General features: G+C 37.0%; 1 protein-coding gene across 1 annotated transcript in view; it reads right to left on the bottom strand.

Annotated features, from left to right (window-relative positions):
• The window catches only part of SDCCAG8 (SHH signaling and ciliogenesis regulator SDCCAG8), a 261,854-nt gene that overhangs the window by 86,736 nt on the left and 151,034 nt on the right, over positions 1-24,084 (bottom strand). Inside the window, 2 exon segments of the mRNA XM_020982077.2 lie at positions 11,146-11,254; positions 13,353-13,480. Of these exon segments, the coding sequence (XP_020837736.1) occupies positions 11,146-11,254; positions 13,353-13,480 (237 nt within the window).

The raw sequence follows: 24,084 nt of genomic DNA, 5'->3' as shown, positions 1-24,084 counted from the left end.
CCACAATATGACTGCTTTCCCTGGGGAGCTCAGGGCTATTTGAAAACTTTATGTGTTTTTATATCTATGTATGGACTTCTGAGAGTCCTTTGCATATTCTTCATTTTTCATGGGGTTAAATAAAATCACATAGCTGATTTGCCCTTGTTATCTTGAGTGTCTGTACAAGAACTACACATCTGCTACCCAATTTGGGACGACCTAGACACAAACTACATCATCTTCCCACTTCTCTAGGTTTCAGTCTCTTGCTGTCTACTGCCTCCTTTCCTGCTGCCTATAGACTGGCCCCATTTCTTCTATTCTTTAAAAAAATTTCCTCACTTGAGTCTGTCATTCCTACAAATAATGGACTTCCCATGGTTGTTGTGGGAATAAAATGAGATAGTATTTATGAAATGTTTTGCAAGCCTTGTAGGTGCTATGTAAATGCTAGCTATTATTCTACATTTCTCCCTTTCACAGCCAAGCTACTAGAAAAAGGACACACTTTCTCTACTCTCTCTCTTTTCACTCATTTTTCAAACCTTACATATTCTGGCTTGTCAGCGCAACTAAGATGGTCAAGTTCAGTGGTCTTTTCTTAGCATCACCTTTCCTGAGCTTCTGTAGCATTTGACAGTGCTGACTATCTTCCCTCTCTCTGGGTTTTCACAATGCCATTTTCTCTTGGTTCTCTTTTTTCTTGTCTGGCTATTCCTTCAAAGTTAGGGGTTCTTTACCTGGGGTCCAAGGTCCTCTAAGTAATCTACAGATAGATTCAAGGGAAGTCTGTAAAACTTGGACAGAGAAAGACCTATGGAGTCTCAATGCAGATCGAAGCATATTATTTTCTCTTTTTTGGTTTTTCTTTCTTGTGGTTTTTTCCTTTTTGTTCTCATTCTTCTTTTACAACATGACTAATGTGGAAATAAGTTTAAGATGATTGTATATGTATAGCCTATATCAGATTGCTTGCCATCTTGGGGAGGGGGAAAGGAAAGAAGAGGGAAAAATTTAGAACGCAAAATCTTATAAAAGTGAATGTTGAAAACTAAAAATAAATAAATCAATAAATTTTTTAAAAAAGATTTAAAATATAAAGCATGATGCCATATATATTAGCTATTAAAAAAACTTGGATGGGAAAAATACTTATATTCATAGAACTTGTTTCCTTTGTGATCTTATGTACTTTATTTTTAAAAAGCTTTATTATTTATTTAAAAACAAGCTGAGGGTGGGCCCACAGGCTTCACCAGACTGCCAAAGGAGTTTATAACACACAGAGAAAGGTTAAGAAGCCCTGTTCTAAGTTTTCTCCTACGTACTGCCTCCTCTAATTGAGGGTGTATTCCAAGACTCTGCCCTAGGCCCTCTTCTCTTCATTCCTTTTATTTTTTCTCTACAGTCTCTCCTCAACTACTCACTCTACATCACCCCACATATCAAATCAGTTGCCAAATCTTGCCATTTCTATTTCCACACCAAATCTCACCTGTGACCCCTTCTCTTTTCTCACTCAACTACCATCTCAGTTCAGGCCCTAATCACCTCTTGCCTAGAACACTAAAACAGCCTACTAACAGGTCTCCCTGCCTCAGGTCTCTCATCACTCTAATCCATCCTCCGTACTACTCCTGCCAAAGTGACTTTCCTTAAGCACAGAACTGACCAGGTCACTCTTCCACTCACTCAACTACAGTGGCTCCCTATTTCTTCTAGAATTAAAGCCCTTCACAACCTTGCCCCAATTTAATTTTCCAGCTTCACTGTTCATTCCTGCCCTTCTGACATTCGTAGATCCAGCAACATTGGCCTTCACTGTGTTTTTCACAGGTAATATTCCCTTCTCTCAGCAACCTCCAAGCCTTTGCACTAGCCATCCACTATACCCAGAATCTGCTCCTTCCTCAGATCCACCACATATAATTCTGTCTTCTTTCAGTTCAAGCACCGCTGCCTTCTATGCTGAGGACTTTTCTGACTCTCCCCCACTGCCAGTGCTTTCCCTTCCAGATAATCTTGTACTTAACTGCTTCACATTTATTTGCATTTAGTGTCTTTATATATTGTATATGTACTTGTCTCCCCCATTAGAATATAAGCTCCCGGAGAGGATGGATTGTTTCATTCTTTGTACTTGTACCCTCTGCACACAGTACAGTGTCTATGCCAGTTAATAAATGCTTGTTGATTAACTGATGATCTCATCAGTTCCCATGAACTTTAATTATGGTCTTTCTATGGAGGACACTCAGATTGATGTATCTAGCCCTACTCTCTCTCTCCCCTGAGCTCCAGCCCTGTATCATCTCCATTAGGACCATGCCTAGAACACAGCAAGTACTTAATATTTTTTCATTAATTTATTCACTCATTCACCACAAAATTCTTATTGTAACTTCCATCTGAATTAATTAGGTATCTCAAACTCAACACATTCAAAATAGAACTCATTGGCTCAAGTATAGGACTACAGATATATTCCTATCAAAGTTCACTCAAGACACTACCTGGAATATTAGAAAGAGAGCTGAGATTGGAATCAATAAGACCTGGATTAAAATTCTGCCTCTGATACTTACTAGCTATTTGGATCTTGGGTCACTTAACACTTATGGGCCTCATTCAACTCCCTAGGACTAATCTACTAAAACAAAGATGGGTTGTGATGTACCTCACAAAAGGGATCTGCCCAAGTGGACAAAATCACAGATCACTGATGTATGGGCAGGAATATGTTGATTAGATCACATCTTTTCATGTTAATTTCATTTTATTAGATTTGGCTAATATGGACTGGGTACTTGGAAAGTCACTTCCTTTCTAAAACCCACCTGGACAACATATTCTCACCCAAACCCACAGTCTTTCAGGTAACCCGCCTATAAGCAGGGTTTTGACTATATTTTCTCCCACCAATGTCTTCTCATTCTTATCTTTAGTTTGTGCCAGGACTTTTCTAGTTATTATCACAAGCCCTACACAAAGGAAGTAGCAGCAAAAATTGTATCACAGATTAACAGATGATTGCAAATCCATTAATTATGATATGGAGGGGATAAACGAAAAGGAGAAGACATCTAGTCCTTTAAATATAATGTGAAGGTATAAATAACTTACTGGTATTAGTTGTGATGTAGAGGAAAAAGCACAGAATTTGGAGTCAGAAGACCTGGGTTCTAGTACCACCTTTGTGACCACAGGCAAGTCATTTCACCTCTGATTCTCAATTTTCTTATCTGTAAAATGGGAATAATAATACCCATAATGTCTACCTGACAGAGCTATTATGAAGGTCAAATGTGATAACGTTTGTAAAATGGTACAGTTACGTCAGATCTCTCTCCTTCCTCAGATTTCTCACAATGGTTGTCCTGTGAACTTAATACATTCTAAGTTGCATTAAAGTTATTTATGTGCCAATCTTATTTCCCTCCTCTACTAGAAGCTTCCCTAATGGCAAGGCATATGCCTAGTTTTATTTTTGCACCTCCAGTACCCAACATAGTCAGTATCTTGTCCATAAGAGATATTTAATGGGTTCATTTAATTGAAGTGATTGTAGTTACCAGTCAATGTTTCCAAGTTAAAGAGATATTTCAGGGAAAAAAGAGTGCATATATTTAAAGACTTTATACTAGTCTATTATTGTGAGAAAATCTAATTCATTTTGAAGTTTTTAATACACAATTTGTTTTTTTCTGATTTTTTTTAATAAAGCAGCTAAATTTATCATCTAATTGCAATAACACGTGTTGCAAGATAATATTTTATTGCTATAATTAGAATTACGATGATTGCTTTTTAAGAGGTGTTATATCACCTTAATTTTTATCCTTTTAGATTCCGGTTTATTTTTTGGTAACAGTTTTCATGGGCCAATGTTATTCTCCTGCTGTAGAGTGTAATTTCTGTTTTATCCCAAGATAACATCAACCAAACATGCAGGAAAAATAGTTCAACCGAGTGTGTGTTCTTTACTTCAATTAAACTCACACAGTTGGATACCTACTGTTGCCAAAACAGTAATATAATTTATACATTATAGTCCACACAGTAAAACTACACTAAAAGTCATTTAACAATATTTATAACATCATAAAATACAGTGTTAAAATATATGAACTGCAATATGTACCAAAATTATAAAATTTGTTTCTCATCATCAGTGATTAAAACCAGGATCATTGCTCTAGCTTCAATACTCACAACCCTGGTGACAGATTAGAATTCAAATCTTAATGATCAATTTACAATTAACAAGATAGAAGTGAAACAAATTAAACCAACCATTATATATAATGAGACCCAATGGACTCCCATTGTTTCCCTTAATTATAAAACGCAAATCACAAATACACAATGGGCAGTTATCAGCCATCAATCCACAGGCCTAGCAACTCAGAAAGTGACAATCACAGAAAAAAAAAAAAAGAAGTGAAACCATGTAGATATCAGCTATCTGCCGTTCTTTAACACTTATAAACATTGAAGGGTGGGGGTGGGGGGACAATCAGAAGAGCAAGGCTTTTGCTCTCCTCTCCCTCTGCCTAGGAAAGATGCTCTCCTAACTGGTGTACCTTTCAAAAGTCTTCTAATATTACCTTTTAGACCAATGCTAAGTTTTACTACCGATTCATATTTGTGAATGATGACGAGAGGAAGTAAGCTGTCTTTCATAAAGGAAAGCCACAGTGACAGATTGACAGCAAAATGTTTCCTCCCTTAGAAACAAACATGATTTTAGCATGTGCTAGATGTGTCTATTGTTATAGCTTCACATAATAACAGTAACATTAATAATAATGATGATGAGTATAATAATAATAATAAAATAATGATAGCTGGCATTTTAATATCTTTTTCAAAGGCTTCTCATACATTCATTTGTATTTCATCCTCATAAAACCCCTGTGAGGTATGTGTTATTAATAATAATAATAACAATAATAGTTAATGTTTATATGGCATTTGTTATGTGCCAGGCATTGTGTTAAGTGCTTTACAAGTATCATGTCATTTGGTTCTCATAACAACCCTGAGAGGTAGGTGTTATTATCCCCATTTTACAGAGGAGGAAATTGAAGCAAACAGGGGTTAAGCGACTTGCCCAGGGCCACACAACTAGTAAGTGTCTGAGTCTGGATTTAAACTCAAGTCTTCCTTACTCCAGCTTCAGGGCTCTCTATCTACACCACCACCTCACTGCCTAAATCACACACATAGGCAGCAGGATGCAAAATCTTTAAAATATTTTACTGTTAGAATGGAATATCTCACACACACACACACACACACACACACACACACATCTCTTCAGAGAGTACCATTCTGGAGACTAAACACCTTAGTATGTGCAAAAGCACTGTGCTTTGTTCAGACAGCTATAAAAAGGAGAAGACAAAGTCAGTTTTCAAGAAGCTTATAGTCTCCTTAGGGGAAAAAGAAGATATACGGAGTGTCCCGACAGTCACGGTGCAGTTTTAAGCTACTAAAGCTTAACACATACAGACATATGAAACCAACTCAAAATACTTCTACAGCATAGCCTATCACAAGGGTGGTAAAATAGATGGGGATATTAAAGAGATGAAGATCCTAATCTGACAGTTTTCCTGCTGGTTCTGAATGATGTGTACTCAGCTGACTAGAACTATTAGTAAACTAGATCATTTAAATCAGTGTGAATCAACTTATATAGTAATGAACTTCGAATAACAGAGAAATGTATCACTGAAATGTACGGGGGAAAGAAGCTCTTAAAAACAATTACATGCTTTTAATTTTGCTGACAAATATATAACAAATAGCACCTTTCGTGAGTATTTATCAAATTTTCCTTTAGGAAAATCCAGAAGGAAATTTCCCATTGTACTAGAATAAAAATTTGGGTGTACTGGACTGTTAACATTTTAAAAGAGCTCACTCATTCCTTCACTTAACAAACCCTTATTGGTCATCTATGTTCAATCCCCCTTAAATCGAATTTACATGAAAGCCAAATGGTCTGATGTATTTAAAAACACTACGAGATGTGTCTCACTTTGAATCCCGTGAATATGAGGTATTTTGAAGTCAAGCATAGGATACATGCAGACTTGAATGAGTTCCTTCCTGTGTGACAAAAAAAGAAAACAAACAGAATCTGTTTTAAAAAGAAATAATCTTGGGCCTTTTGATACAAAGCTGACTATTTCAATCTTCACACATTTCTCCTAAGGAACCTAAAAGCAGAATGGAGGCCATTTTCTGCAAAGCATAAATGCCATGTAAATGGACATAATATCCACAGGCCTAAAAGGAATCAGGTGGAGAGCCTAAAAACAAAATAAAACAAAACCACATTCTCTTTATTTCTCTCTTCTGCTGCCATTTAATTTGTGTGGAATTTGGTATTTGGAATTCGTGCTTTCTTTACTACAGAAGATGATAGAGGACAGGATGAAAATAACAACGGCTCACATTTCAACAGCATTTTAAGGTTTTACGTAACTCTTCTCATACGTTAACCTGCATTTGATTCTCACACAAATCTTCTGTAAAGCAAGTAGTGTGGGCATTAGTTCCCCTTTTACAGGTTATACTACAGGACCTCTGAGGCTCCTTCCAGCTCTTACATTCTACGACGCTATAGAACAGGAACATCGCAACGCAGAGAAGTTAACTGAATTAATCAGGGTCACAAAATTAAATGTTATAACTGGAATTTGGAACTCAGGTATGCAAATGTCATACTGCAACATGGAGCAACAGAAAGATTGCAGCATGTGGATTCCGAGGACCTAGGTTTTAATTCCACCTCCCCCACTTACTAGCTTTCAGACCTCTGAGCATCAGTTTTCTCATCTGTAAAACAAGGGAGTGGGACAAGATGACCCCTTCCAAATCTAAAGCCATGATCCTATGATCACTGACTCCAAGTTCATGCTGAATTTCCTTAGAGGGGAAAAGACTGACTCAAGTAAATAGGAACATGGAAAATGTATATTTTGTGATGTAAAATGTGAGGCAGCTTGGGTGGCAGAGTACAGGGTTGAACTTGGAGTTAATTCAGATCTCTCCTCAGATTACTTACTAGCTGTGTGATCCTGGGCAAGTCACTTAACTACTGTCTGCCTTAGTTTTCTCATCTGTAAAATGGGAATAATGATAGCAGCTACCTCCCAGGTTTGTCGTGAAGATCAAATGAGATAATATGTGTATAACACTTTGCAAGACTTACAATGCTATATAAATGCTAGCTATTATTATTTTAGGGGCCCCTCAAAGTTGTCTTTTTATGTTTAATCCCAGAGATAATAGAGAATTAATGAAATCTGATGAGTAGGAGAGTGCCATGATAAGATCCATACTTCAGGAAAGTCAGTTTGGCAGCTTTGTGGAGGATGGATTGGAGTGGGGTCAGATCTGAGGTAGGGAGGTGAGGGTAATCATCAGTGGCAAAAGCTATAGAGAAGTCAAGAAAGGTGATCACTAAGAAAAGACCATCAGATCTGGTATATACATGTATATGTGTGTATATATATATATATATATATATATATATATATATATATATGATATAAATATGTAGTAATATATGTTACTACATATAGTAATATATATTACTAATCATACTCTGCATTATACACAGTATACCTTAGCAGTTAAATTAATTGTTGCTTAAATCAATCAAAAGTTCACTTTCAAAGTCATGGCAAAATAGTTTTAAAACAAGATTTTGTTGTACTTTCATAGTTGTCAGGGTAAGAGATTTGAGCCTCCATGGCTAGATGAACCACAATTAGGATGAAACTTTGTTTCTACAAAATCATCAAAACTATTACAAAGAGTAGGAAGAAGGAATTAAGATCAGAAATGCAGACATCAGAATCTGGAGTGAAGTAGAGCCAACACAGAGGACACACCATCAAAAATACAGCTAGGTTACTGGGGCAGCTGGGTAGTGCAGTAGATAAAGCCCCGGGTGTGGAGTCAGGAAAACCTGAGTTCAAATCCAGCCTCAGACACTTATTAAGCTGTGTGATCCTGGGCAAGTAACTTAACCCGGTTGCCACAGTCTCCTCATCTGTAAAATGGGAATAAAAACAGCATTTACCTCCCATGGTTGTTGTGAGGATCATATGAGATAATAATTATAATGTGCTTAGCACAGTGTCTGACACACAATAAATGCTATGTAAACGTTAGCTATTATTTTTATTGCTACTACTATAGAGTCAAGATCAAGACCATGGGAAATCTGAGGCCAGGGGAATGGAAAGGCACAAGGTTTTAAATGAACAGACTGGAAAAGGAAAGAGGTAGAAGAGACATATTAAGAATTAAGAGAATATCTGGTGACCTGGAAAGAGTTTCACCTGGTTGTACTCTGGATCTTTGTGAAACCCATGTATATCCAACCTGCCTCCCCATAAGGTCCTGATAATATATGTCATTTTTCCTTGGAATTCTACTACCATTACTTTGGTCAGAAATTTTGTTTTGTTTTGTTTTCTTTCTTTTTTCTTTTCTCTCTCTCTCTCTCTCTCTCTCTCTCTCTCTCTCTCTCTCTCTCTCTCTCTCTCTCTCTCTCTCTCTCTCTCTCTCTCTCTCTCTCTCTCTGTCTCTCTCTCTTTTTAAGTGAAGCAGTTGGGGTTAAGTGACTTGCCCAGAGTCACACAGCTAGGAAGTATTATGTGTCTGAGGCCGGATTTGAACTCAGTTCCTCCTGACTCCAGGGCTGCTGCTCTATCCACTGAGCCACCTAGCTGCCCCAGAACTTTTGTTTTCTATTGTGTTATTTCATTGACTTCTTTTGATAGGAATAGCAAATGAAGTAAGTTCAGTATCACAATTTTAAGTAGGCATATCAGTCTCATTATGCCTCATTACAGTAGGGGTGGTAGTAAAGGCAAGTTAAGATAATTAGTTTACTGTTACATAGTGAGCTGAAAGTCCAAAGCATGATACAAATTCTAAACAATAATAAAACTTTTAATTACATGTAACATATGTCTTGGTAGATGCTTTTATCATGTAGCAATGAAAGTAAATCAAGGTCACCAACCAATGAAAAAAAGTCAACTAGAGATGCTTATGATAATGTTTCATGGAGAAACAAATTGCTTCCTACTGACCCTGCCACATCATAATAACTAGAGGTCAAGGCATTAAGCCACCTTATGCCTTTCCCCTCCAAAAACCAAGACATTTAATTAACTTATTAAGATGGGGCAAGTATCTTCAGATTTCGAGAGATAGTGGAGCATAGAAGGGCCATACATGCTATGGCCCATGGGGTCACAAGAGTTGGACACAACTGAATGACTGAACAACAACAAGAAGCAAGGCTCTTCATTGCTGGTTCTCCATCACCCCCTAATTAACATGTTGCTTCAATGGTCCATGCCCGGTGACAGTATGACAGTCCCAGAGTTCCTTGCGCCATGAGTTTCCTTCGAAATCAGTTTGAGGGTCACATGCTTTTCTAGTTGGTCAAAACCAATCACTGAATTTTCTGATTACACATAAGGGACTATGATCATATGCAGACCCTGTAAGAGGAAAAAGAAAGGCCTTTGGTACTCATGGATCTTGCAGATGCCCAGGAGAGATGCCATTTACTCGTTTGGTGTGTTGATGTCAGAGATTCAAGAAAAATTGCCCAGTGAGGAGCAATGTTTTGTTTCTCCAAGAATTTTCTTTTTCAATATGGATACATGAAAACATTGGTTTATTTGTTATGGTGTTTTGATTAAGCTGGGAGAAAAAAAGTTCTGAAAAAAAATGGGAGAGATGCAGAGCCCTAGAGCTACCTGCACTATTTTATCAGATCATTATGTGATATGACATTTATTTTGACTTTCCCTTTTATAATGCTCAATGATTTTTTTGTGCAATCCATGAAATTCTTTATGTATTCAAATTACATTTAATACAAATTAGAAAATATCACAGCTAGGAGGAATTTTAGGAATTACCTATTCCAAACCCCTTGTTTTGTAGATGAGAGGGAGGCTCATTGACTTGACATGGTCTAACAGCTCCCTAGTATTAGGCTTAGGACAGGTAGCCCAGTTTCTTCTCAGGCACCTTCAGAGCTGCATTAATTCTTTCAATTTAATTAACTAATGTACTAGGACTTATATAGTAGGTGCTTAATAAATACTTGTTGAATGATTGATTATAGTGCCTAATCTAACCAAGGAAAAATAAATATTCTCTGGGAACATATGGCTGGCTATAAAACCATGAAAACCAATTCACATAAAGGTCCAAATTAATAAAAAGCTACAAAAGAGCATTGGCACTTCTTCTGGTTGCATCTTCCATAATAAAGCACATTTCAGAAATGATTTTGTTTCTGAAATGTCCCCTTTCTACTGAGAGAAACACCTACAAATCTTGGAAATATTATATGACTGAAAGTTACTTCTTATTTGTTCACTGGAAATAGTGCTAATAATTTCAGCATAAAATTGTTCTATTTTAATGTAAGATATTTACTGTGTTTCTATAAGAATACTTTGCAAACGGAGAAGCAGTAAATAGAATCAGGAAGACTTAGATTAAAATCCATCTTTTAACTAGACGTTTGACCCTAGGCAAGTCACTTACTTGACTTCTCCATGTTTCAGGCAACAATACCCTAGGATAACAGGGTTATTATGAACCCCTACAAGGTTATTGTGAAGACCAAATGAATTTATGTACATAAAGTACTTTACAAACCTTAAAGTACTATGTATATGCCAGCTATAATTATCATTATTTTAATCTACTAAGATTTGCATCTATCTCAGTTGAGAGAGTTTCCACACCAAGAGCCCCCACACATTGATGAAATAACTGACTCCTTTGTGCATTGGTATATTTTACTAAATAATTTTTCTTCTGAAATTCTGTTTTCTGTAATTACTCATTTCTTGTATTTGTTTTAGGATGCACACATTGGTAATATACATATACACAAATGTGCATATGTGCAAAAACAGCAATTCAGGTACAACAATAAAAAAAACATTCAAAAAGAGAATACTATTAAAAAGAATATTAGCATCTACAAGAGACAGTACCACCTAATTATATAAAGGGTGAGTAAAATTCTTGTTCTATTTTTCAGAAGACAAATAACAGAAATCTCACAGATAAAGTATTATGTGACCTGTTTTGGCCTACCTGTTTTTGTCTGTAATTTCTTCCAATTTCTGGGCTAACATACAGCATTCTTCCTTCAGCTTTGCCATAAATGTATTCTGGGAGCTCAGCAATGAAAATTGTTCACTTTCTAGAAATAATAATATCCCCCCAAGCGATTAAGATGATTATAATTGAAGCCCTGCAATGTTGCCACACATAAAAAGATAGAGACTGAGACTGCAGCCTTGTTTTCCATAGGCTATTTTCAGTGACCCTTAGGTCAAAGGGCATTTTCTACTTTCCTTAAATTTCCTGAGGTATTCAGTTTTGCAAACATCACACAACTAACAAGGCCTCAGTCATATACGTGCTGACCAAATTTTTAAAAATACATTTTAAAACACCATTAGAGAGCTATGGATGAATAGGCTAATGCTAGATAATTACAATGATTATTTGACTATAAATTCAAGGTGTTCACCAGTCAGTTGTTCACAAATACAGAATGAGGTAAATGAAACTTATTGGATAATTCTTTGGTGTCATGCAGTTACTTCATGCACCATTTATGCTCACAGGTTCTCAACTTTGAAGAGGAAAGCATTTGCTTTCCCTTCTCTTCCCCTGACCCTCCCATAGCATTTTTTCCCTTGGAAGCTACTTCAAAAACTTAGTCATAGCAGTTGAAGAAATGAAAATGACCTGTAAAAAGAAATGTGTTCAAAGAGGTGTTAAAGATGGTAAATTACCCTGATCAAGCCTTCACTGGCTCTGCCTAGAACTCTGTAATCACCAGGCCTCTGGTAGAAGCGGCAGCCTGGAATAATTTATCCCATAATTTTCTCTCTCTCTCTCTCATGTTGGTGGCAAAATACCTATTAGGTTAAGTCTGGTCAGAATTTATTGTTGTTGGCCAGAGGCCAGTATAAGAAAATACTATTTTTTTCTTTTCATTTGAAGAGGTAACTACAGAGGTCAATAATGGCATAGATGGAAACTTTATATGGATGTAAGTTACTTAATTAACCTCCTTTAGGTAATTATTTGCCCAGGAAATGAAAGACAGGTAATATTAACCTATATGTACATGAATTATGATAATTACCAAACATTCTATATGAAGCATATAATAAAATATATATAAGCTTTAAGTATAAGAAAACTAGTAAATGACAGCGGTATATGGTACACAAAACAAACTATCTCAGTATACTAAAACGGAACAATAAAATTTCTGGAAAAGAAATGACTAATGAAGCTTCTTCTCTGTTAATTGTACAATCAGCTTACAGAATCGATGGCATGAAATTCTAACAACTAATACTGTCTTGTTTTGACTAACACTGTCCATGAACATAACCAGCACAACACTGAAAGGGACTAAAGAAAGCTCTGACTGAACAAATCAAACTGCATAGTTTCAAAGTGCATTTTACTTTCAAATTAAAGGTAAAGAGTTACTGGCCAACTGAGTCGGCAGAACAGAGCCAATGTGATGAAAGACGTCAGTGTTTAGCCAAGCTGCCAGCTGTGGCCAATGCCTTGTATTAGTGAATTTTAACATCAGTTGCAATAACTTGAAGAATGCAAAGGATTAAACATCCTTTCTAGATTGGGGAGGGGGAAGGGAATCATACAAACGCTAAAAATGTTCGAGGCTGCAAAGATTAAATAAAGGAACATATCAATTTGGAGCCACTGAATTACATCCAGCTGCGACAGTGAATTAAGAACCGATTAATGGCTAAAGCTTTTCTCCAGTTTGGATGCTGAGGCAAACTCATTAGGCTTTTAGAGTAGCTATAATGTGTGTACTGTGGGAACTGTTCAATGCTATTCAGGAGACTTTAACTGTAAGCTCAGAGCATTTCCCGCAGAGCTTCTGATGCTATTTTCTTTATATAACATGTGTGCCTGAAAATCCAGCCAAAAACAAGCCCTTTGTTTTTCTACTTTGTTGTGGTCTCTCTCAGCTTTACGTTTCTTGAACACAGGTAAATAAACTCATAATCCAGATGGTGCAACAGATGTGAGAGCAGCACTCTGAAATCAACAGACAGTGGGCAATACTTTCCATTTTCTCTTTTAAACGCTAACTAATATGTAATTCGGAATCTCCGGTGTCGTTAGCATCTGCTCCCTTCGGCCAGCCAAAGGTTACAGGTGTTCCTGATGTCATTTCACAGTGAGGCGTGGGCCTAGCTTGTGAGCGAGTGCCCAGGCTCTAATCCTTCCCGACCACCTACCAGCTTTCTCATGCTGGGCTTCCATTTGCTCCATCTTCTGTGTCAGCTCCTGCTCTCTTTGCTGGGCCTGAAGGGCTTGGGCCTTTGCGTTGCTGCTAAAGCTCTGCTGAATGCTTTCTTTTTCCAGCCTATAAAACAGAGGAAACACACAGAAATTTAGCACTCACATGCACAAAGCCCCTACAAACAAAATCCCCCATAGTCTCACAGATAGCTGATACATAATAAATAGTTCAGCATAAAAGCATTCTATCTTCATCTATAACTAGTCTTTAGAAGAAAAAAAGCGACCTTTTGCAATGTCAAATGCATGCCACAAACTAATTCCAAATGGACAAAAAGTAAAGAGTATTAAAAATAAGGCTTTACAATTTCATTATGACATTTAATAATAGTTGCATAACACCTCCCTCATTCAAAGCACAGCTTTATTTATTAATTAGTACATGTTAATTTTAATTTGTTCTGTCAAACACAAGATTTGGCAAAATGATGTTACAGAAGGGCATTGAATTACACACTGAAAATGATATAAATGGACAATCAGTCTAAGAATGACTACAGGATGGTCTCATGATTCTTGTGGTAATTCAGACTTGGTCATAACATTGGTTGGGTTAGTCTTATATGGGTTATGAATGTGTGTTTTGCATCTTTAGTTAATCTTCTGCCATCCCCAAATGTTTCATATTCCAATGCCGGTGTCGAAGAAGCCAGTGATTCAAAATAGCATGAACTTATGGTGAAGCTGGAGAGTCTGGCTCCCTTTTCACATCACAAAGTTTTAATGAAAACTGAAATAATGGAAGGGAATCCATCCAGGAGCAAGTCAATGATCCTGCAGTGCCAAGTTGGTCTGTTTTCACTTACACATATTGACCCGTTGTGCTACATAAAGATAAGGAAAAGATGAAATCAGAACTCTGGGGTGGGGGTAGGGGGTAGGAAGGAGAAGCGCTACTCTCAGTGCTGTACAATCTCTTTTTGATGGCTTCAAAGCAGAGGGTATGGAGAAAAGTCACAGACTGCTTTCTTCATTCCTCAGACAATGTTACAGGGGATGCTTAGGAGTATGGGTCCATAAACACAGTTAGGAAATCACCTCTGAGAATTCATGTAGAACGATGTGTTTTATGCTGCTCTAAATTCACCATGTAATATTATGCATGTAGTTATCAATGTTTTTATCTGACCCTCAGCTAGTCTATAAATTTCATGATGGTCAAGGACTATATTTTATATTAATAATAATTCACATTTAACAACACTTTGAAGCATATGAAATAATTTCCCTCAAAACAACTCCATAAAATAGGTTGTACAAACAATGTTCATATCATGTATGTGTAACACTTTGAAATGGTAACACTATATATAAAATATTAACATGATATTGATAAATAATAAATGATATGTAGATATAAAATGATATATGTCAGCTGTCATCATTATGCATGTGGAGAAAGTATGTTATTGTGAAAGCAGCCCTGGCTCTGGGGTCAGAAGACCTAGGTACTAAGCCCTGTGTGACACTGGACATATATATCACTTAACCTCAGGAGGCATATTCTGACATTTGTAAAATGAGGTGGTAGTCTTTATATCCCCAGCACCTGATACATAGGGGATGCTTAACACTGCTTAGCATAAGAGTACATTTACTTCTAGTGTCTTTTGCAGTTTTAGATTTTGATTCTATTATTCCTATTGTAGATGTGGAAAAACTGAGGATCCGATAGGTCAAGTGATTTGCCTGTGGGTCAATTTTGGTGGTGACCTGGTCTTACTTGGTTCACTATACCATACCCCAACATATAGTATCATGCTTTGCAATAAATTATGCTTCACATTTGTTGTTTGTTAATGAAATGAATTAATGAACTCAAAGAACGTTCTACTAATGATGGTATAGCCTCAGATGACATCACCATCTGATAGCAGTATAGTCTAAATGACATCACCACATGATATCAGCATATCACACATATTGGACTGCTTCTTAAGATGAGAAATAGGAGAAAATATTGTGAATAGCCCTTTCTGACTTACACAGATACTTCTACATATTGAACTGTTTGTGGAAATTTCTTACCCAGGCTTTAGTTAACTAGTTAGGTTTTTATTGCATAGCCTTTGCCAGCCTAAACATGAATAATTCCAAAAGGCCAGCACTATTAGCCCATGCATTGTTTTGGCATTTTAGCTGTGACATTCCAGTAGTTCAGTGTTTAGGATAGTGTTACGGCTCCAATCCCAGGATGATAACACACTAGTGCTTTAGTGAGATGGAATCTTTGGTGGTTCATGTTGAGGGTCCATGTTATGGGTGAAATTGTTACAAGGTGTTTCTAGTATTTCCATGGTACATTTTCTTGGACAACATTCAGAGTCTTGCCCAATGCCAAATACTACTAAGCTGTATTAAGACAAGGAGCTGAATTGTGTTTCGTATCCCTTGGAAGTCAAGTCAGGCTCAGGTAATTAGTCAATCAATCAATAAACATTTATTAAGCACCTACCACTGCCAGGTACTTTGCTACACACTTGGGATACAAAAGTCAAAAGACAGGACCAGCCCTCAAGGAGCTCACAATTTAATAGAGACAACATGCAACAAGCCATACCCATATTTTAACTAGTATTTGCTAAATATTAAATAACTTGCATTTATTAAGCACCAACTGTGTGCCAAGCACTATTCTAAGTGCTGGTAAAGAGGTGATGGATGAATGGCACAGAAAGTCCTCTTATCATTCCATCTTACTCTGTATCTGTAATTTGTCCTCACAATCTCTTCTATAGCCTCTTCATCTCAGGTTCTTCTGCAGACCATCGCCTTGTACTAGGTACACTCTCCTCCTGTCCGTATTTTGATTACCTGGTAAATCAGTTCAACTCTCCACACGCCCCTCTTCATCCAAACACCTTCCCCTTTAGTCTACCACTGTTGTTATTTAATCCTAACTGGCTCCTCAGTGCAGCAAGGCAATCCTTTTATGTTCACTAATCAATTCACTACTCCACTCACCAGAACAGTGATACTAACCCTTTACATTTCTCCTTATGACTCTTAAAGGACCTCCTTCTCCCACTCTCTCAGCTAAGGACCTCAACAAATACTTCACTTAAAAATTAAGGCCATTCTCTGAAAGCTCTCTCTTCTCTCTTTCTCACCTCATATCACTCAAATCTATTTCTCTACGTTCTCCTCTTTCACCTCAAGAGATGGCCCTCCTTGGGAAGGCGCACCTTTTGACATATACCCCTGATCCCAACCCCTCACATCTCCCTTAGGAGACTGCTCTCCTCTCTCTGTCTTTGTCTCTGTCTCCCTCCTCCCTCTTGCCCTCTCTTTCATCTTCAGTCTCCCCTCAGCTACTGCATGCCTCCTTGCTTCCTAAAAACAACCATGTCTCTCTATTCTTAAACAATGCCTACCTAACCCACTTGCCACTGTTGTCTCTCCTTGCTTTCACCGCTAACCATCTTGAGACAGACATCTACATTGAATGTCTTCACTTTTTCTGCTCTCACTTGCTTCTAAACTCTCTGTAGTCTTATTCAACTGAAGCTTCTCTCTCTAAAGTTACCAATAATTTAATTGTCAAATGTAAATCTTACACCTTTGACACTGTCCATCACTCTCTCTACTGGGATACTCTCTCCTCTTCAAGGTTTCTCCTCTCCTGCTTCTCCTACCTGCCCAAATGTTCCTTCTTCATCTCTGCTGAATCTTAATCCTGCCATTCTCACTAACTTGTCAGCATCCCCCAAAGTTCTGTCCTGGGCGCTCTTTTCCCTCTACACTATCTTGTTTGATAATTGCATTAGCTCCCATGGGTTCAATTATCATCTCTATACAGATGATTCCCAGATCTTTGTATCCAGAACTCATTTTCCTCTTGAGCTCTACTCTTGATTTACCAATTGCCTTCTGGAAATTTTAAACTGGATGTCCCATAGACAATTGAAACTCAATATGTTCAAAACACAACTCATAATCTTTCTGCCCAAGTCCTCCCATTCCAAATTTCCCTATCACTGTCAAAAAGCACCATCCTCCTTCCCGTCATCTAGGCTTGTGACACAAGTTTCATCCTTGACTCCTTCCTCTCTTTCAACATATTTGTTGTCAAGTCTTGTTGTTTCTACCTTCTCAACATGGCCCAGGAATATCCCTATCTTTTCACTCACATGCTGTCACTCTGGTACAGGCCCTCATGACCTCATGCCTGGACCACCACAATAGCCTGCTGGTTGGTTACTGCCTTAAGTATCTCTTTACCCTTAGTCTATTCTTCACTCAACTGCCAAAGTAAATTTCCTGTAGCACAGGTCTTACCATGTCACCCTTTCACTCAATAAATTCCACTGGCTCCTTATTACTGCCAGAATCAAATACAAAATGTTTCTGACATTTAAAACCCTTTAAAACATGGCCCCTTCCTCTTTCCAGTCTTCTTACACTTTACTCACTTCTATCTACTGTTTAATCTATAATTAGGCACACTGGCCTAATTGTTCTTCCTCCCACATAAGACATCATCCCCCACCTCCATGCTTTCCCCCTACCTTAAGCCAGCAACCTGGATTCCTTCAAGATTCAGCTTAAATCCCACTTTCTGCAGGAAGCCTTTCCTGGCCCTTTTTCTTCCCACCCCCATTCTCCTCATCCCCTCCCCAACTTAATGCCTTACCTCTGAAATTACTTTCTCACTACACAGAGAATATCTTGAACATAAATAATTATTTGTGTGTTGTATCCCCCATTAGAATAAGAGCTTTTTCAGCTAGGGACTGCGTTTTTGCCTTTCTTTGTATCCCCAGTGCTTAGCACAGTGTCTGGTACATAGCACTTAATACATGCTTTTTTTGGCTGATAGAATGAGATATAAATCTTTCAGAGAGAGACGAAGCATGGATTAGGTTTGTTGACTGTGTGTATTTGTTATGAGAGAGGACTTTTATTTTGGAGAGCTGGGCAGGGGAGAACAGGGGAATGGATAGTTATACCATAAAAAAGAAAAAAAGGAAAAAAGAGCATCAATGAAACATTCAAAAATACACGAAAAAGAGAAGAAAGTTCAGAAGGGTACACAGATAACTGGGGCAATGTTGGAACCATCACATTAAATGTAATAGGGACTTTAAAAACCAAATTGTTTGTAAAACATGCATGGTGTCACAATTCAATCCTCCTTTTTTCTGTTCTTTACATGAGGAGATATAAAAGTTTGTTGATGACTGACAGGTTCATAATCAAAAAAAAATTTGTCAATTAATGCAGCTTTATTCCTTTCCCACATGGTGGGAGACAATACTGTTGTAAGTATGTGTGAAGTATTCTCTTATATTTGTATGAGAAATAACACAAATGGCCAAGTCCCCATGCAAACGTGTTATGCTGGTATGGGACAGATATGTGCCCCCTCCCACCATGAGGCCTTCCATTCCAGAAAAGGAGTGTGACTTAAAGGAATCAAAAACAATTTTTACAATACAGCTATATACATTCTGCTGTTCAAAAGCTATAGTGATATGGACTTCTGTTAAAAGGAAAGCATTAGAACCCCAAGAATGATACTTAAATAGTGACAGCAAAGTTCCTGGTAGGATCCACGGTTTCTAATTCCCTCTTAATTCATATTAAATTGCCTAATTATTAAGTTACTGAATTTGAAGAAAATGAATCAGGGCTACCATAAAGTACTATGTAGAACCAAAAGAAAGTCCCTGAAGAGTGCTTGGAATTTGGGGAAGAATTTATGAAGCTCTGGGTCCAATCTATATAGGAAAAATTTGTGATACTTTAAAAACTGCATTCATGTTATATAAAGGTATGAGCTTGTGGCTTACTATAGTTATTATAGCTCCTCAATGACAAAAAATATTTAACAGCCAAACGATAAAATTTTGTTATACATTTACGGTCCTTTCAATCATTTTCCAAATTTTAACTTTCTCTGATTAAGAAGATATATGTTTTATATCTTAATATTTACTTTACAAAACACTAAATTATAGCCTTCATTTGTAGAATGGATATTGTAATTTTTGCCTTGTCAAAGAATAGAGGAGAGGGTAGAGGTGGGGGTGAATATTTGGAACTGAAAATGAAAATAAAATTGAAAAAAAAGCCCAACCAAAATATATTAAATTGCTGTTTTCTTACTTCTTTATTCTTTATGTTTATTTTATTTATGCTTATTTTTCTCTGTCTTCTATTCTGCCCCTCTGTTACTTCATTTTCACTCAGAGGATGTGTCACAGAATCATAGAATTTTAGGAATGGGAAGGACCTTAGAGATCATCTAGTATTTTACAGATGAGACTGAGACAGTGAAGATTGATACCCAAGGTCACATTTCTAGTTAGTGACAGAGCCAGGACCAGAAGCATTTTTACTTAAGGGAAATTGCAACCCTATTAGTTATTGCCCAATGGAGAAGTTGAGTCTTCACTCAAATACATGCAACTTGACTTCTCATAAAACAAATACATATTAATAATAAAACATGACATTTATACAACATTTGGAAAGTTCAGAAAGGTATATATATATATGTATATATATGTATATATATACATATATATATATACACACACATATATGTATATGTGTGTGCATGTGTGTGTATACTAATTTGATCAACAAACTTATGAATTAGGATGGGGAAACAGGCTCAGAGAGGTTAATAAATGGCTTATGGTCACATACAATAGTAAGGATCAGAAGCGGGATTGAATTTCAAGGCATTACATAGTTTCTTTGTTGAAAAAAAGTTATTTAAAAACAAAAACAAACCCAAGTCCCTTGCTGTGCTCTCACTTTGTGTATACCTTAGATGGGCTGGCTTATTCTTAAATCCCAGATCTCTTTAAGGGGCTCCATCAAGCTTTAGAAAATGATAATGGCCTAAAAAAACTAAATTCTTAGACATCTAAATTATTTCAAGGGAGCAGTTGGGGAATGAAGAAGAATATGGTCCAATATACTATCTTTCAGTTTGGACTCAGTGTCAACAACTACATTTTAATGTGGTTCATACTGAGAGATGTAGTTAATTCTATTTTTAAAGGAGGAAATAATAACATAGAGATAAAAACATATATGAATGAGGCCAAAAAATTCTCAAATTACCAACTCAGTTATTCTCCCAGTTACCACCTCATAGCATTTATTATTTTTCAAATTCTGTTACTTAAACAAAACACATGTCAAAGAGCAAAGAGTACTGAACACACCATCTTGCTCAAACACCAGCATATAGTTCTTCAAAAAGCATAACCTCAACCTTACAGATGGAAAAACTAAAGAAAAGAGTTAAATTTGTTTCTCAAAGTCTCACAATGTCAGTGGCAGAGATGAAGAAACATCCTGACAGGGATAATCTTTTACATAAATGGGAATAAGGTAACTGTCTTATAGTATGGTCTGAGAGACCCAAGGAAGGTCCCTTACCCACAAAGGTAGGACCTCACTGGCCTGTCAGTGCTACCTGACATCTCATCAGTGGAAATTAATTCCTTGAAGTGAAAAGGTTGTTCATAATTAAAACAGAAACAGCCCTTGAAAGGATAGAATACTATATCCATTTTCAGGCATCCCTCTTCATGTGCATTAGTTTTATCAACTCTTTTCCAAATTGATAGCCAGATAATATTAACTAACATATTATCTATTCATATTTTCTAGTATGTATTGTCTAATATGTAAGCTAATATATCTCTTTAAGATTTGCAAAGCATAGGGCAGCTAGGTAGCGCAGTGGATAGAGCACGGTCCCTGAAGTCAGGAGGACCTGACCAGCCTCAGACCAAACACTTGACACTTAGTAGCTGTGTGACCCTGGGCAAGTCACTTAACCCCAACTGCCTAAACAAACAAACAAAAAAAAGATTTGCAAAGCACTTTACAGATATTATATCATTTTATCCTCATTGCAACATTATGAGGTAGACGCTATTATAATTGCCATTTTACAGTTTGGGAAACTGAGGTTAAGCAACTTGCCTAGAGTCACATAGCTAGGAAGTGTCTGAGGCCAGATTTGAGTTTAAGTCTTCTCAACTCCATGTCCAGTGCTCTATCCACGATGCTACAGGGCAGATTTATGAGAAGAGAAAGAGTAGAAGAACAATGAATCTTTGGACATATGGGAGGTTGCTTGAAGAAGGGTGCTAAAGGGGGTGGTGGAAGTTTGCTGACGACAAACTTCACATCCTTCAGTTTTCCTAAGGCCAGGCCTATATCTAAATCTCAAGATCATTAGCCTGTTCTTTTGTGCCGATTATATTACACTGCCTCATAAAGAAGTTCTTTCTAAAATCATAAATAGCTGTAATTTTGCCCTTAAAGTAGGCTATGAAATAGATACTTTAATTTATTCATTTTAATTGTAAGATGATTTTCTATTTGAAACAATCTGATGCTTTTCATCCAGTTCATTAGCTAATGGATATTAATTCTCTCATTCTGTGGCCAGAAGGGAAGAAGTCAAACTAGGGAGAAAAAGCTTAGGTTGTCATAATGGACCACAAACTGCACATTAGTCAACTGCTATTTAAAAAGCTGATGTGAAACTAAGATCTATTAATAGTGGATGCAATATACACAAACTGAAAAATAATCATTCCTTGGCATCGACCATGCAGATCCTTATTAGAAAACTATATCTAATTTAACCTCCGCATTTTTTCTTTATGAAAATTATTTATATCTTTTGTTGTTACATTACTTTCCTTTCCAAATATATCCCTCCCACCCTCCTATACCTAGACAAATAATCCCTTGTCTCCAAAGGATAAAAAAGAGAAGAAAAAAAGAAGAAAAAGCAACTGAATAAAACTAACTAGCACATCAACTGAGCTGTATATGCAATGCTCTACACCAAGAGCCTCCAGCTCCGCAGAAGAGGGAAGTGCATTTTCTCATGTCATCTTTGGGGCCAAGCTTGCCAACTTCCATATTTCAAAGCAATATATAGAAATAGGAAGGGGGGAAGGGTGGAAAATAACAATAATCATTCACACACATATAGAATTGGACAAAGTAGGTACTCTCCATACAACAAACCTGTTAGGTAGATAGTGCATGTATCCTCATTTTACAGATGAGGAAACTGAAGCACAGAGAGGATAAGTGATGGATGCAGTATCATACAATTAGTAAGTGCTGGAGCTGTATCTTAAATCTAGATCTTAGTGTTCCAAGTCCAGTGCTTTTTTTATGCTACACCACACTGCTGGGCTTTAACAGCAACAAAAATTTTAAGATAAAGTATAATATATAGGATATGTAATATAACGTAACAATAAAAAATAATAAAGAACTTCCTAAAACTAAGTAAGAGGAGACACTGAAATAGACTCTTAGAGATGACACAGTGATGCTTCAGAACAGGATGGAGACTGTCTTTGAGCAGGTTAGGTATGATGCCCTAAAAAACCAGGAGACTAGATAATCATATTCAGGTCTACAAATTAACTGTACACTTGGGAATTCTTTCAGAATGAAAAAATAATATTTTATGGACAGTACATGAAGTTCGTTGCTTTCAGGGGAAACGAAAATTCTGTTTATACTGTTAGTAAGGCTACATTTTCCTCTTATTTGAGGAGAGATGGAAACATGGGGAGGTGGAGAACAGGAAAACACATGGGAACTCAATTCGGTAACCTCTCCTTCCTACAGTATGCAAATGATTTAACAGTAACACACAGATTTCCTAGAGTAAATAATTTCTATTTCCATCCCTGAGAAGTATGTCAGTGTTTCAGACTCAATGTTTCAGAAATGCATTATCAGGTCAGCATATGTACCACTAGCAGGAAAAGGAGGAGGAAATAGAGACAAGGAGGACACCTTCTCTCAGAAAAACAGCAAACACAAAGACATGTGGGAACAAAACAAAGATATCCCTGAAAACCATTTTTACTGTAAAAACATCTATGTCCCCAAAAGTCTAAAACCTATGGAAATCTTACATTTCAAGTAAAAGGAAGCTCAGCACACATATGGATATTGACAATTTGGAAACGAGTACCAATGTTGCTAGTATTTTCCTTCTCTAGGTATTAGTATTTTTATAATGGGCAATGAAGACACCTTAGGAAGATGCAGCCGAGTACTAATTAGAGTTGTGACTGATGAAATCACTACTGCATTTATTCATGAAGATCTTTTACAGAAGTATAATATTCATAAAACTTATCCAGATACCTGAGGGGTAACACAAGAGGAAAGCAAGGAAGAAAAAATAACTTTCAGTCTACATTATTGTGTTTCTAAGCAGTTTTAGTGTGCTCAATGTATGTAGCTAGATTTGTTCTTATTTGCAGCTTCCTTCAATCTGAGTCCAAGGTGTACAAAACAAGAACAAAGTCGAATTTTTAGCTTTACAATTTAATTTAATTCAACCAGCATTTATTAAGTGCTCAGCATTGTGCTATGTGCTAGAAATACAAACACCAAAACAGCATAGTCTCTGCCCCAGAAGAGTTTACAGTGTACTGGGGGGGAGGGGAGGGGGGATGTAACAAATACATAAACAGTACATTATGAGAAAAATGGAGGAGGGAGAATCAGGAAAATCTTCACCAAGAAGGGAGCAACTGAAAGGAAGCTAAGGATTCTGAGAGTTGGTGATAAGAAAGGAGTGAATTCCAGGAATGAGAATGATATGTAAGAATGCATGGTGGGTGGAGGATAGAGTATTAATCTGGGGGAACC

Source organism: Phascolarctos cinereus, unplaced genomic scaffold (assembly GCF_003287225.1).
Source record: "Phascolarctos cinereus isolate Bilbo 61053 unplaced genomic scaffold, phaCin_HiC Scaffold_5;HRSCAF=322, whole genome shotgun sequence".
NCBI lineage: Eukaryota > Metazoa > Chordata > Mammalia > Diprotodontia > Phascolarctidae > Phascolarctos > Phascolarctos cinereus.
Note: the sequence above shows the minus strand (reverse complement) of the source record. Positions and strands in the feature narration are given on the sequence as shown.